Genomic DNA, 16323 nt, shown 5'->3' on the forward strand with positions numbered 1-16323 from the left:
TTTACAAACCCTAGGACACTTGTGTGTAACAATAACACACTAAGAATCTACCTTTCAGAAAGCTGGAGGAAGGGCATCCAATAACAAAGTAGCAGTGACAAGAAAAGATGGATACCCAAAAGTCAGAGGTTTAGTCCTGGGTACAGAGAGCAACAGAACAGAGTCTACAGAAGGGAGTGTAAACGTAAAGAAGTTCAAACATGTATGATGGAGCCAGATTATTTAGTATTGTTAAGGCTTCGATTATTTTATGTTCCAGCTCAACTGGAATGAAAACCAAGAAGGTTTGTGGGCCTGAAGGAGAATTTGAATAAGCCTATTAAAACTTACACGATATGTAAAATATCCATCCATTTTCTAACCATATTAATCTTGACAGGATAATGGAGGAGCCAGAGCCTATCCCAGCAAGCAACCCAGTCCATGCCAGTCCATAGCAGGGCATACACAGACACACACACTCACATCAAGGCCAATTTTCCCACAACCCCATTGTCCTGTTAGTACATGTTAATAATAATAATAATAATAATAATTGCTTACACTTATATAGCGCTTTTCTGGACACTCCACTCAAAGCGCTTTACAGGTAATGGGGACTCCCCTCCACCACCACCAATGTGCAGCATCCACCTGGATGATGCGACGGCAGCCATAGTGCGCCAGAACGCTCACCACACATTAGCTATCAGTGGGGAGGAGAGCAGAGTAATGTAGCCAATTCATAGAGGGGGATTATTAGGAGGCCATGATTAGTAAGGGCCAATTGGAAATTTGGCCAGGACACCGGGGTTACACCCCTACTCTTTTCGAGAAGCGCCCTGGGATTTTTAATGACCACAGAGAGTCAGGACCTCGGTTTTACGTCTCATCCGAAGGACGGCGCCTGTTTACAGTATAGTGTCCCCGTCACTATACTGGGGCATTAGGACCCACATGGACCGCAGGGTGAGCGCCCCCCGCTGGCCCCACTAACACCTCTTCCAGCAGCAACCTTAGTTTTTCCCAGGAGGTCTCCCATCCAGGTACTGACCAGGCTCACACCTGCTTAGCTTCAGTGGGTTGCCAGTTGTGAGTTGCAGGGTGATATGGCTGCTAGGACTATGTGAGGAATCTGGAGCACATGGAGGAAATCCACATGGACACTGGGAGAACATACAAACTCCACACAAACAGCACTCCAGGATTTGAACCCAGGATCCCAGCGCTTTAAGGTAGCAATGCTAACCACTGTGGCACCTGTGTAAAACATCCCTTCTGAAAATTTGGAGAAAGGGTAAAAAGGGGAAGGTAAGAAGGATAGTTACCTGTTAACTGCTTTTTTTACCCATTCTTTGACCAAACTGGCATTTACTGCTCAGCCTCTCGATTAAAATTCTCATTTAGCCAGACTTCTTGGTCTCAACACAAACACGTTTATGGCAGCAATATAAGCGACCACATGGCTTAAAAAACAGAGCCATGTAGAACCAAACAGCACAGAAGGAAATCACAGTACCTAGAAGTGAAAAAGAGATGATGCAACAAAATGGTGCCCTGGTGTTTTAAAGAAGTAGAATGACATCTAGCCATGAAACAAAATTGAACTTGCAAACTACCAATAGGCGTCTGACCAAGAAATGACACAGAATCCTCTCCAGGTGAAGCAAACAACAAATATTTTTTGTTTTAATAAGTTTCCACACAAAAGATGTTCTAGGGTTACGGGAAAGTTAGTCACGTCAGGTCCCATTGCTGCCAGATCCCAGACAATACAGTCAAGGTCCCAGAAATGTTCAACGAGCACCTGGACAATCTCCACTGCATCCTTTCAGTGTTCTGTGATATCCCTGTGGCGTGGGGTTTGTCTTTCTACTCTTAAACTCTGCAGGACTTATTTGAATGTGCAACCTGTATAGGTTATACTCATCTATACCTATACCATTTCAGTTTGTGAAGTAGGATAAGGGCCTAAGACATGTGAGTAAGAAACAGGGTTTGGGGTACACATTTTAGTTTGGGGTTATGATTACAAACTCTGCATAGAGATACAGTATGTGGGACCTCCTACAGAATCTTGGAAAGGAAAAATCCTTCCTCAGGCTCCACATCCTTTCAAACATGACTCCTCCACGCATCTGACAACTCGACAAAAAGGTCCAAAATGCTCCTCACCTGTCACTACATGAGGACATATTTAATCCAACAAAGACACTCCTGCTTTCATGAAAGCCAGTCTGGAAAAACCCTCCCCAGGAAGACTCCACCTGGCTTTAAGAATGGAAATCACTTGACTTAACTAACAAGTGCCTAATTACATCACTGCTAGGTTAATTGACTTCTGGGAAAAATGGCTCTGGTGTTAGAGTGTGCCTGTTTGTGGCTATCTACCTGTATCCTGCCTTGTACACGTTGGTTACCGGAATAGGTTGAATGGAGGACTGCAATAGAAAATGCCAGATACTCAGATGTTGTAGGTAACGGTACAGGGCCATCAAAGGGAAAAGTTTGTTGATGTTCTGTACCATTATCACATGACTGATGTGACAGTGTCTGACATTCTAATTTTGGTACTTTAATGCATATATATATATTTGATATATTAAATGTATTTTATTGTACAGTGCTATGAGATTCTTAAATCGTAATTATACTATTTTAAAATTATTTTATTTTGAAAGCCTTTGAAATGTATTGGAAAGACAACACATAAAATAAAGAATTATCATTCTTTAAGCAAGTGTCATAAAATGTAGACGGTAATAGCAAATACATTTGTTTGGTCTGAAAATCGGCCAGTTTGTGTAGGATTTCAATTCTAAACACTCCAGGATATTTCAGTCAGTGTGATTTGTTGTGTCCCAAACAAGCCCCGTCATTGTTCATTGTTCGATATGTATTACTCTAACAAATGGAGAATAGCACAGCGCAACCTGATATTCACTTTTCAACCCACGACACACAATTAGACAAATATGCCCTCGTCCACATCTGTTATCTTTCTTTTAGATCTTCTTAAAAGACATCTAAGCTTTTCATTTAATTTAGTTTCAGTCAAAATACAACTTGAATTTGCCAACGCAATGAAACAATATGACTTGGGGTTTTTTTTAAGCCACGATTTGAGGGTCACGTTGAGGTGTCGTGAAGTTATGTAATTCTCACATTACTCGATTTGATTTCGCTCTGACAGGAGGCACATTTTAGACAAAGAAATGAATCATTATTCAGTACTAGCGCGTTATCACATACTGTACATAAAATTAAACTTTCTGGGAAGAGACCCACATTTGAGTAATTAAAAAAGACATAAGAGCATGTATCCCCAGATTATTTCTAAATGTATGAACATTGTATCTGTATGTACATGTATCTCATCTTTACCTTTTTGTACAATGCAACTGTATTATCTACCCCTGATGATGATGCACTGTTCTGCGTACTGTATATATTTTTATGTTGCAATAAAAAAGCATAAAAAATTAGACAGGGAGTGACCTCATATAAAAAGGAGGAGAGACCAAGATAATTCTGGAGTTTGCCCTGCCACAGTATTGATTCTTAGCAAGACGTATCTGAGAAATACCATTAAAAAATGGAAACAATGAACTTTGGATTTCTAAATACAAAGGTTTACAAGTAAAGCAAAGCACAAAATGCCCAATTCATTTTGATTTTCTCTTTAAATGTAAGTTCCAAACACTCAAGCAAAGCACTAGGTTTACTATGGAACAGAAAAATGGTTTTCACACGAACTTTAATCAAATATAAAGACACTACATTTTAAAGACAGCTCCATTTGCAGCTTTCTTTACATAAACAATTGATAAATATTTTCTTTCTCAAAAATCACACTGTTCGTTAAATAACTTATTGCCAGTGAAAGACTGGCGTCGCAGCCAGGGTGTAACCTGCTTTGTGCCCGTTCCATGGCGGGACAGACTCCACCTCCATTGAGACCCTGAATTGGTTCGATAGAAAATGGATGGAACTCTAACTGCCTAAGCGCCTGAAGATATTGTCCTGTACTGTGCACAGGTATCCCTCTTTTCAATCACGATAACTGCCGTAAAAACGTTTTGTGTGGAAAGAACAGACAATTTCAACACTTTCCTTCACGACAGGGTCAGGGCGCGGCATGTGAAAATGGAAAAAAAGATCACTCAGCATTAAACGACCTTCATGGGTGCCTGCACTTTCAAAACGTCATTGTTTGTCAAAAAGCGGCTTCTCAGAGATTTCCATCTTGTGTCCACTTAAACATAAACATTTGTACGTAAGACTTGATGGGGCAGTTATTTTGGCTGGATTCAAAACCAAGCCTTCACATTGGAATTAGACTTCACCCTGTTTCTTTTGCTGCGAATATAAAAACAGCTCCTCCTTCAGACCGCGCTCTCTCAGTTTTCCATTCCACTGACTGCAAGGAGGTAAGACCAATATTAAATTCTCAGATATAACGTGTACGATTTTCTTGCTTCCATTTCTAAAAGATGGTGATCGGATATTGATTGATATGGATTTCTAAATGTGTAGAAATAGTAATACTTTTTCCAGGATATTGTATTTTCTTTTGAAATTACAGAAGAAACTGACAAAATAATCATATGGCAGCATGCAACACTTCTGCTGAAAAAACGGTTAATAGATTTTTACTCCAAAGAAACTGGCAGAAATAATTTCTTATTGCTAACTTGACAAATTATATATCAGTGTACTGCAGTTTAATTATATAGGTATCAAACCAGTACTAGCAAATTACTTTTAACAATCCAATTTGTTATTAAGAATAGTGACAAATCAGAGGTTGGACCTGCAGTGAAAATGAAAAAAAAAGTAAGGTGCTGTCCTTGTCTTGTGTGCTGTTGAAACAGTTTAATGACTCATAAAGAAGATCTGCTGTTTCCTTGAAGTACACTGAAAGAATACCATCCAGCTCAGGGCATTTCTTTACCTTAATGTGTTGTTTCACATTCTTGGTTCCTTCCATCAGCTCCGCTGTGGCCATTTTCTCCGGAGCCCTTCTCGTTTTGTGGACAGGAGATCAAGACCCAACTCTTAACTATTGACAAGCTCGGTGCCCTATATATATATTTTACAACAGACGTTTATGAGGCAGGTCAGGCCCTTGCTGCGGCTCTCCAGCTGATTCTTCACAATGGGTGAAGGGGTGAGGGCAGCTCATCCTCACAGCTAGGCTGTTAGGACCGTTATGCCAAATTCCCTCTGTTGCATTCATTAGGATCTTGGCCGTTGACTGAAATGACCCTTGTTACTCCCACCTTGAACTCTCAAGGACATTTCATGTACTGATTGCTTTATAGTCAGGGAGTGGGGAGGGAGTGGTATGAACTTTAAGGTCATCAGCAGGGGGTGAAATCATAGGTGATCTAGGTTAGGAGCTCCCAGTGCTGGTCCTGGAGGCCTACATGCGTCCTGGGTTTCATTCCAACTGATCTTAATTTACCCAAATGAAGCCTTCATTGACCTCACAGGTTGCTGGACTGGAACATGCATCCCACATTTTCTAACAGCTTTATCCAATACAAGGTTGGGGAGTGGGAGCCAATTTTTTTTTTTCTATGTAAAAGTTTGGGATTTTATTTTACTTATCAAATGCAAGAGTTAAAAGGCAGCCTTCAATATGTTTAACAACTGAAAACAGTCAAACAGCTCAACTCAGACCCCTTTCCTAAGTCAGTTAAAGGTTCAGTTGTGTAACTGAGAGCTCCTCTGAAACAAAGACCAACAAGTTTGTATGTGGGTCCCCAAAACCAGGGCTGAGAACCCCTGCATATTGTAATGTGTTAAACAATCAAGGTGGGTTTGAAGTCCTTATGCATTTTTATTATAGTTTTTCTTTGTTTTTCTGTGATTTTAACATGCTTAAATTCTACTTTCTGCATAATGTGCTGTTGTAAAAAAATTTTTTTTAACTTTCATATGGGCAAGAACGGACTTTTCTGGCTTTACCTTTTGCTTGTGCTAGAATGTGGTAGTCTGGTATTAATCTACCTTGACTGGATTTTGTTTAGCAATAAACTGATAATACTGCTTGCTGGTTCTTTGTGTGCTTCAGTTTAGTTCTGTTTCCAAACAATGCGTTTCTAGTGGGTCAAAGTGGGAAATGTGTTTGGTTGAGCCAGTTTTAAAACAGCACAATCAACAAAACTGTTTACTCCATAACAGTTTATAAAGATCTCACATGCTCACTTGTGCAAGGTTAGGATTTTTTTTCAGTGTAAGAGTATTCTTCCTTTTAAAAGCACACTTATTCCCTCAGGACTGAAAGGCAAAAATGCTTTAACTGTATACCACAGAAGAATAAGGCATAAAATTGATTTCTACTTGGGGGGAAAAAATAAAATTCCCTCTGGGTGCTCCTGTTTCCTCCCAGAGTCCAAGGACATACTGGTAGGTTAATTGGCTTCTGGGGAATTTTACCCTGGAGTGTGTGTGTCTGTCTACCCTGCAATGGCCTGGTGTCCCATCCAGGTACCTGGTGTACCCTGCCTTGTGCCTGTTGTTTGCTGGGACAGGCTCCAGCATCCCTGGGGAGACCCTGATTTGGAAGAAGCAGTAGATGAATGGATGGCTGCTGACTTGAAATCTATGGGTTCAACACAAAGAAGGTTTGTGTTCTAAATGATCAAATTTATGCATGGAATTACTCAAATTAAAACCTACCTAATATTGCACATTCCAATAAAACTCATGATCACAGATACAAATTGCTTGAATTAATTAAAATGTGTTCAAAATTGAATGAATTGCAAACGAAAAAACAGTTTTTAGTCTGTTGACAACACTTTTGGGGGGCAAAAATTCTATTTGAGCGTTAATGTTTTTCAAAATCTGTGTCAGATTGACAATTTAATTAAGAACTAGTCACTCTGCTGCCATGGGCATTGTTGCTATCATAAAATCCTTTTTTTGTGCATTTCTGTAAAGAGTACAGTTGTGATCAACTGAAATATTTTTGTACAGTATGTTTTGTTTTCTGCTCAGAGTTTCAGACAGTCAGACCCACACATCTGGACAACAAAAACCCTATTGTTAGACCTACAGCTTTACAAATATTTTATCAGTGGGCATTTCGTTATTAACGTTGTTGTTAACGTTATTCTATTTTGCAGTTAAAAAATCTGATTTTCATTGAGGAGCACTATTACGAAGCTCCAAAGGAAAGCAAAAAGCGATGCACTTTTCTTATTTTTGCATTCACTTACAGGTCAGAGGTCAGAATGGAGACATACGCTACTACCCAGCAGCCTCTGACAGCTGTCACATCAGACATAAGCCCAGCCTGGTCAGGCCAATGGAGCACTGGACTATGTGACTGCTGTGAAGACATGGGTGTCTGTGAGTTCGGCTGTCTGTCTGCCTTAAATCTTAAGAAAATTATCTTTGTGTCTTACAGTGATGAATACCTGTCTTTACCTAAATCAGCATCCAAATCAAGGATTAAATCAAAACATCAACTCAGGGCAACACACCTTGATTTAATAACTCTGTCAATGCCTCCTTGATTTAAATCAATGAAATCCACTGTTTTAACAAAAACATTGCACATGACATTCACATGAAATCAGCATGTGTTCTGCAAAGGAACAAGCAGAGGTTAATTCCATGCTGAACAGCAGAGAGAAGAAACCCAGTGTTTTTAGCCTCTTCAGGTATGTCAGCTGAAGGTTATAAAATAGCTATTCTGTGTTTGCTTTGAATTGCTTAAACATAAATAAATTACAATTAATGATTTAATTCTTTTCTGATCCCTATACAGAATAAGAGCCAAGACAGGTATTTCTTAACTTCCTTGGCTAGACTTGACTAGATTGACTGAATTTAGGTCAATGACTGACTGTATTTGTATCGGTGAAATTTACATCTCCCCTGTTAGGTTACATCTGGCAAACTAATTCTGGACACCACAATTAATATGACAACATCTGTGAGCTGTAGAGAACTGGATGGATGCTGGCATACTGAATTGCACAAACATTGTAACTAGAATGATTAACGGCTTGCCAGGATTTGAACAATAATTGACAGACCGAATAGTAGCATGTTACTGTATGTAAGCAGTTGGTGAAACGTGATTCCGTTTAGCCCTGTTTTCTCTTTCAGGCTGTTGTGCCTTCTGGTGTTTTCCCTGCTTTGCCTGCAAGACCACCAGTGAATTTGGGGAGTGCCTGTGTCTGCCAGTCCTGGATGGCATAGGCTGTGTGCCACCTGTCTCCCTGGCCATGCGTGCTGCTGTTCGAGAGCGCTATGGCATCCAGGTATCTGTTATTCTATGTCCTTCTCCGATATAAATCCAGTTTCCAGTGCAGCAGAAGGTGGTGTATGCAATCCGACCTTTTGGCCTTACTTTTAATTAGCTCACGGAAAGCTTGGGTGGTCAGAATTTCGAAGGTAGTTCTCAGAGGTGGTCCCTGACATCAGGGCTGACAGTCCTACTCTTCTCACGACATCCGTGGAGTGGACAACAGGGTCTCGACAACATCCACAGTGGCTGGACAGAGCCGTCAGCCGGACACGGCAATGTCCACAGACTGCCAGTTTCAGTCATTTTCTTTCTTCAATCCTGGTCCTGGGGGGCTATGTCTCCGGGTTTTCTTTCCAGCTTGGGTCCTAACAGGTTTAAAGGGGATGGGGTGGCAGGGTGGTGCAGTGGTTACCATTGCTGCACAACACTAGGGCCCTGGGTTCAATTCCTGAGGTGCTGTCTGTGGGGAGTTTGTATGTTCGCCTGCATTTGCATGGGTTTCCTTCAGGTGCTCCAGTTTTCTCCCACAGTCCAAAAACACGTTGGTAGTTTCATTGGCTTCTGGGAAAATTGGCCCTGGTGTGAGTGTGCGTGGCGGTGTCTGTTCTGCAATGGACTGGCATCCTGTCCAGAAGTGGTTTAAAAATGGATGGAAGGATTAAAATGGGGGAAAGTATTTCACATCCTGCAGCTTTATACCGTACAAACCCATCAGCAGCCCGTCTGACCTGCTCCCTGGCATCTCACACAGTTCCCAGGATTAGCAGATCCGTACTTTGATGCTTTCTCGTATGTCTGGAGCCATACCTATTTGTGCTGAGACACGTTCAAAACCTTGGCCTCAGAGAGAACTTTGCTATCTGCGTGCATCTCAACGGTTTCTCTGCAATCCGATCCTCACAGGACGTCATCACCACCAGACTCGTGTCTTTCTCCCTTCCTCTCTCACTTCCACCTGTTCACCCAGCCCTTCAGGTACAGCACTGTACCGTGACTGGGACAGGACAGGCAGCCCTGGTTTCCCCTGAGTTAGGGAAACTATAGCCTCTAGCTGAGGAATAATTCAGCATGTGAAGCAAATGTGAGCTGTGTCTTTAAACTGACTGGGGTTGATTAAATTAGATAAGATCACTTTATTGGCCATATACAACTTCTTGCATTAAGGATTGGTCTTTTCACATACCCCAGCTTGCTCTACATGAGTCACACAGGCAGGGAGAGAGAAGCCTGGGGTCAGAGCATAGGGTCAGCCATTTATGTACTGTAGCACCCCTGGAGCAGCTGGGGTTAAGGGCCTTGCTCAGGGGCCCAACAACCAGGAATAGGATTCCTCTGCCAGCTGCAGGATTTGAACCGGCAACCGGTTCAAGTTCAAAGAAGGGAGAGCAGAGTAAAACCTGGTCAAAAAGTAATACCATACACAGAGTAATTGAAGGAACTGAAAACCTTCAAGCTTTGAATCAGATTCCCTGGTGTGTTCAGATAACCTAAATCGATTATTAAACTGCTATTGACACTGAATCAAAGATGGGTTAAAATGCCTCTTCTCTTTTATAACTTTTCTGATGTTCTTTTGTCGTACATTTAGACCTAATTACTGTCCGGAGTTTTTTTTTAATGGTTGCTATGTCTGTATCAGGATTGTACAACTATTCGTAGCAGATATCTGTATAGAGCACATATTTGCAAACAGATAATGCAAATTAATTTGAAGAATCCTACGCAGTTAGAATTCTGCCCTTTTAAAAACAAATAGGGTAGACTGTATCCTACCAGATTCTCCTTTTGGAATTTAGTTTTTCTTCAGAAAGTTTTCACACTCATAACCATCTGATGCCAATGTTTCCGGCACAGAAAATACTTTTCTGCAGTGTTCAATGTTCCATGAGTAAATATGGGCTACAAAAAAACTTTTAAGATAAGATCTTGCTTATTCTGGGATTGCGCAACAGGGCAATAAACAGCTAAAGACTAAGGAAAGCAAAAAACCTGGTGCATAAAGTGGCCATGTGGCTTTTTTGGGGGTGGTGTGTTGCTTTACTGATGGAAGACTGGAGCTGTGCCTCTTGTGATCCTGTCAGTTGTTTACTGCATTTAACAGCCATCCATCCAACCTTTTTCAAGCCACATCTTCCATTGTCAGGGTCTTGGGGTCTATCTAGAGTCTATCCCAGCAAGCAACAGGCCCAAGGCAGGGTATACCCTGGATAGGACACTGGTCCATTACAGGGAAGATAGACACAAAGGCCAATTTTCCCAGAATCCAGTTAACCTCCCTTATGTCATTGAACTGTGGGAGGAAACCGGAGCACCTGGGGAAAACCGAAGCGAACACGGGGAGGACATACAAGCTCCACACAGATAGCACCTCAGGTCTGGAATTGAGCCCAGGGCCCCAACCACTGCACCACCAGTAAGACAATTAAATAATATTCAAGATCTTAGAAAAATATTAAACACAAGGGGTAACTAATAAGTGCAGTACTGTACCCTTCAATCCCCCTATAATAATGTGCACCTAGCACTGTGCATTAGCCAATAAATATGTACATACACTAGCTGTATCTATTACACACAGACCATCACAACCCTAATAAATTACTTGTTAAGTATGGAAGAGTTCAGTTAAATGTTTAAATGTACAGTGCCTTGCGAAAGTATTCGGCCCCCTTGAACTTTTCAACCTTTTGCCACATTTCAGGCTTCAAACATAAAGATATAAATTTTTTATTTTATGTGAAGAATCACCAACAAGTGAGACACAATTGTGAAGTGGAACGAAATCTATTGGATTTTTGAAACTTTTTTAACTAATAAAAAAATGAAAAGTGGGGCGTGCAAAATTATTCGGCCCCTTTACTTTCAGTGCAGCAAACTCACTCCAGAAGTTCAGCGAGGATCTCTGAATGATCCAATGTTGTCCTAAATGACTGATGGTGATAAATAGAATCCACCTGTGTGTAATCAAGTCTCTGTATAAATGCACCTGCTCTGTGATAGTCTCAAGGTTCTGTTGAAAGCGCAGAGAGCATCATGAAGACCAAGGAACACACCAGGCAGGTCCGTAGTACTGTTGTGGAGAAGTTTAAAGCCGGATTTGGATACAAAAAGATTTCCCAAGCTTCAAACATCCCAAGGAGCACTGTGCAAGCGATCATCTTGAAATGGAAGGAGTATCAGACCACTGCAAATCTACCAAGACCTGGCCGTCCCTCTAAACTTTCAGCTCAGACAAGGAGAAGACTGATCAGAGATGCAGCCAAGAGGCCCATGATCACTCTGGATGAACTGCAGAGAACTACAGCTGAGGTGGGAGAGTCTGTCCATAGGACAACAATCAGTCTTACACTGCACAAATCTGGCCTTTATGGAAGAGTGGCAAGAAGAAAGCCATTTCTCAAAGATATCCATAAAAAGTCTCGTCTAAAGTTTGCCACAAGCCACCTGGGAGACACCCCAAACATGTGGAAGAAGGTGCTCTGGTCAGATGAAACCAAAATCGAACTTTTTGGCCACAATGCAAAACGATATGTTTGGCGTAAAAGCAACACAGCTCATCACCCTCAACACACCATCCCCACTGTCAAACATGGTGGTGGCAGCATCATGGTTTGGGCCTGCTTTTCTTCAGCAGGGACAGGGAAGATGGTTAAAATTGAGGGGAAGATGGATGCAGCCAAATACAGGACCATTCTGGATGAAAACCTGTTGGAGTCTGCAAAAGACCTGAAACTGGGACGGAGATTTATCTTCCAACAAGACAATGATCCCAAACATACAGCAAAATCTACAAAGGAATGGTTCACAAATAAACGTATCCAGGTGTTTGAATGGCCAAGTCAAAGTCCAGACCTGAATCCAATCGAGAATCTGTGGAAAGAGCTGAAAACTGCTGTTCACAAACGCTCTCCATCCAACCTCACTGAGCTCGAGCTGTTTTGCAAGGAAGAATGGGCAAGAATTTCAGTCTCTCGATGTGCAAAACTGATAGAGACATACCCCAAGCGACTTGCAGCTGTAATCGCAGCAAAAGATGGCTCTACAAAGTATTAACGCAAGGGGGCCGAATAATTTTGCACGCCCCACTTTTCATTTTTTTATTAGTTAAAAAAGTTTCAAAAATCCAATAGATTTCGTTCCACTTCACAATTGTGTCCCACTTGTTGGTGATTCTTCACATAAAATAAAAAATTTATATCTTTATGTTTGAAGCCTGAAATGTGGCAAAAGGTTGAAAAGTTCAAGGGGGCCGAATACTTTCGCAAGGCACTGTATAGGTTCAGCTCCCAGGCTACAATCGTAAAAGTGGGTAAATCTGTGTATTCTGGAAATATCAGAAACAATACCCTTAAAGTAGGTCATTTAGGAACTCTAGACCGAACAATGAAACAAATCTAAACAGTCAAGCAGATTAAGTCATTGTTTAGCACTGGAGAAAGAGTTTAACTGGAATGAAATCCAGCTGATACAGTGTCCAGAATCTCGGTTAGTAACCCTTGCCCTAAATTAACACATAAGATGGAAGCCCTGTATTTACATTGTCTTGGGGACAGTTTACAGTATAGACGAAGGCAAACAGTCACTCCCTTTGTATTTTTAGGCTCTGTGTTGTCACCTGTGTATGTCAGCTCATTGGCAGTTTGTTTATGAAATAAGCAAGGAATCCTAACAGATATTTGTGTTGTGCCATCCTCGTGGGCAGTACCTATTTCTTTATTGGCATCTCTGTGATTGATCTTTAACATATACAGGTAGTAGCATAGGCTTTATTAAATGAAGCATAGTTTAGACCTTATCTACAGTACCTGCTTCTCTCTATGCTGTGAGTTGAGGAACTCTTCCCCTATTCTCCTGCTTAGTGTCTGTGCCAAAACCATTGGTTTTTGAAGCCTGGTTTAGTAATATGATTCTTTGGTGAAAACAAGTGGTAAACGTCTGCCAATACACCACACACTAATGATTCACCATCCATAACAGTATGGCAAAAGGATATTACTACTTATTATAATAAAGACTGGTTTGGGATTCATGAAGGTTCTTTTCTGCAAACTTCACTTTTTGTATGAAATTTAATTCTACTCAATAAAGAGTAGGGTGACCAAACAATGAGCAAGATTCTAAATTGCTGATATGGTTTAGAGTTCCGTGCTCTGTGTTGGCATGCACAGGCCAGTACAAACACAGCTGAAACCTTTTCACACATTTTTCTGGAACTCTTTGGAACAGTGTGTTGAAATCACCCTCTGTTTCAAAGCAGGCACAATAAAAATGCCACAGTCAATATTTTTTCCCCACTTCCACAATAAACTTTTTTTTACCTTGAAACCTGTTTTTGTAAAGGAAAAAAACCTATTACAGATATTTACTAATGTAGAACCTGGATGGTTCTACAAATCAGCTTTTGAAGAAAGATGTGTCATTATGTTGGTTTTCTTTAGGAACAGCTGTGAAAAAAATGCAGTTAATTCATGTTAAATTAGAAGAATGCACCCAATGTAAAAAACTGTGAACCCTTTCGCTCTGACAGGGAAATATCTACAGCGACTGCTTCTATGGCTGCTGCTGCTACCCCTTATCCTGGTGTCAGATCTCCCGGGAAATCAAGAGACGCAACCAGTCGCTGACCTTCACCAACTCCCATGCCTCCACCCTCACCGCGGGCTTCCTCCCGCTCTCCAACGAAAAGAGCGAGCACCTCTCTTAATCCATCCAACAGTAGCCCTTCACTTCTCCACTCCAGCGCCACAGCTTCACACACCCGGAAGACAGATGCACACAGCCTATAGCTCTCTCTGGGGAAAAGGAGAGCTGCAGGAAAACGCTATGGAAAAAGACACTTCTGTAAATGATACAAGAAGATGAATCTTTTATGTACAGTATCTAAAAATGTTTCTCCACTTTATATGGAATATAGCACACCCTGTATACTGATAGCGTATGGCTAGGATTGCTCTTAGGGTAGAGGAATTCAATTAAGTTCAAGCTTCTTTATCCTTTGGGGAAATTTGTTTGACAAAAAAATCCAGTACAACAATACAACAAGGAAGATGAAAATTACCAACAGAGAAGACAGTACAGTAGTATTACAGGAGATAAGGCCGTTATTTTACAGAGTTTTGAGGGTGATATTGCATGGGAGGATGAATGATTTCTTAAGTCTGTGGGACACAGAGATGTCCCCCAGATGGGAGCAGTGAAAATTCGCAATAGCTCACAATTCTCTTGCCCGTCTTTACAATCCACTGTTTGCTGAGGATATTTAAGTTGATTTGATTTTCCTGAATTAGTTTGCTATTTATTTTCACTAATTTTCATCACCTATTACCATTACTGATGTTGTCAAGCCAACAAGGGAGACAGTATGTTCAGACACTTTCAATAAAAAAGTAATTGAAATGGCTTTCCATTTAATTCATGGAGCAGGTCTTAAACAACAGTTGTGCTGTCATTGTCATGATTTGTGTAGAGCTATGTACAGTATATTCTTAATTGGCTACAACTTTTCGGTAGTCACATTCTTTGTGGATCACAATAGAATTTAGGCAAATAAAGTAGCCTTAAATGTCTGTTTTATTGGATATGAAATGAAAACTGTTAGTGTGCTTTACTCCACTTAATCTGTAGTGTATCGTATGTGGCAGATGTGTTTCTTTGTGTTGACATGTGGAAGTAAAGTCTTCTTGATTACATATTACATTTTAGGATTTTTATTATGACTTAATGTGGATCTAATTGCATCTTTGAGTGAATCTGCTTCCTTAAAGTACCCTTTTAATCAAGAGAGCATGTCAGAGAAAGCGAACTGAAGGCCATGTGAGTGCTTTAACAGTGAATACAACTGTAAATAATACCACTGAGGAGATTTACTTGAAATCTGTAAAAACCAATCTCCTACCTCCATATTTCACAGTGGGCACAAGCGTAGCATGAGGTTCACCATCTGTACAACACACTTCTCCCCAGTGAGTAAGTCCAGTGGCTCCACCTGTCATTCAGATGTAGTAGTACAAATTCAAGTCAACACCTTTTGTGGTTTGCCCTGAGAAGAAACATCTTGCTTGCAACCCTGTCATGAATATCACATTCCTGCAGTCTTTGTTTTCAACAATGTGTACCAACTCGACTCATAATCACTGGTAGTTAGACTTGCTTGTAGCCACTACCTGGCGGGTGTGACAATATTCTAGTAGTCTTACTTTCTAAAAGTGTGTTTTTGTAACATAGGGGAAAACATTACGGGCCTCTATATAGAGTAGTTCTGTAGATTTCCATTGTACTTCCAATACAGTGTACAGTGTACATGTACTGTAGATATGTTTTTGGTGAATATTTTAAAGAACCACTTAAGGAAACAGAGTCCTGCCGCACTGCTAATAAAGGTTGCTGCACAACAACAGCAATAGAGGCAGAAGCTCACAAGGGAACTGAATTTGTCCCTGAACCAGAATTTACCCCTGAATCCTGAACTGTATTACTGACAGAACTGGTAGGAAGGTTTTAACTTAGGCTGGAATAGAAGGGAAACAGAGTAAGAATCATTTAGAATAAACACTGCAGCACAACCCAGTGGACATAGTGAAAACTACGCTGAAGTGCATTTCAAACTGAGAGCTGGAAACATTACTTTACACAAAGGTGTGTGGGAGTGGGGAACATTCTCTTCACACAGCCGTGCTGTTCAAGCTGATACCTTGGCTTTCTCTGAGATATGGCTGGATGAGATTCTTGAATCAACAGGATACTAACAAAATGAACTAGATGTACAGAATGGCCTCCTTTTGGTTTATAACCTTCCTTATGGACTTAATTATTCCACAGATCAGAAGCAACTATAAGACGTGTCGACAGTACCCTGGTGCTCGGGGCGGCGTGACCAAGGCAAACAAGTCCAAAGGGAGTCCGTAGGGTAATCCATAAGTGATCAAAAGTCCAGAGCCGGGTAATTTATTCTAGACAGACATGACAGAGTTTAAAAACTGGAGCAGGATCCGGTGCAGGGAGGAGGAATAAAAAGGGGAAACGGGGGCCAGGCGCAACAAACCCCGGACCCAGATAGCCTATGCCGTTGAGCCCCT

General features: G+C 41.1%; 1 protein-coding gene across 2 annotated transcripts; it reads left to right on the top strand.

The window, feature by feature from the left end:
- The first annotated feature begins 3949 nt into the window (after nt 1-3949).
- On the top strand, nt 3950-14964 carry LOC148672646 (cornifelin homolog A-like). Of its 2 annotated transcripts, none has more exons than XM_088628458.1 (4): nt 3950-4409; nt 7211-7341; nt 8107-8261; nt 13776-14964. In XM_088628458.1, exons 2-4 carry the CDS (start codon nt 7224-7226, stop codon nt 13950-13952), a joined length of 450 nt encoding a protein of 149 aa, XP_088484584.1. In that variant the 5' UTR covers nt 3950-4409; nt 7211-7223; the 3' UTR covers nt 13953-14964. The 2 variants fall into 2 exon arrangements, with proteins under 2 accessions (XP_088484584.1, XP_088484583.1); XM_088628457.1 differs by lacking the exon at nt 3950-4409 and adding an exon at nt 5872-6611.
- Nucleotides 14965-16323: the final 1359 nt, after the last annotated feature.

This window comes from Lepisosteus platostomus, chromosome 4 (genome assembly GCF_059453375.1).
Source record: "Lepisosteus platostomus isolate fLepPlt1 chromosome 4, fLepPlt1.hap1, whole genome shotgun sequence".
Classification (NCBI taxonomy): Eukaryota; Metazoa; Chordata; class Actinopteri; order Semionotiformes; family Lepisosteidae; genus Lepisosteus; species Lepisosteus platostomus.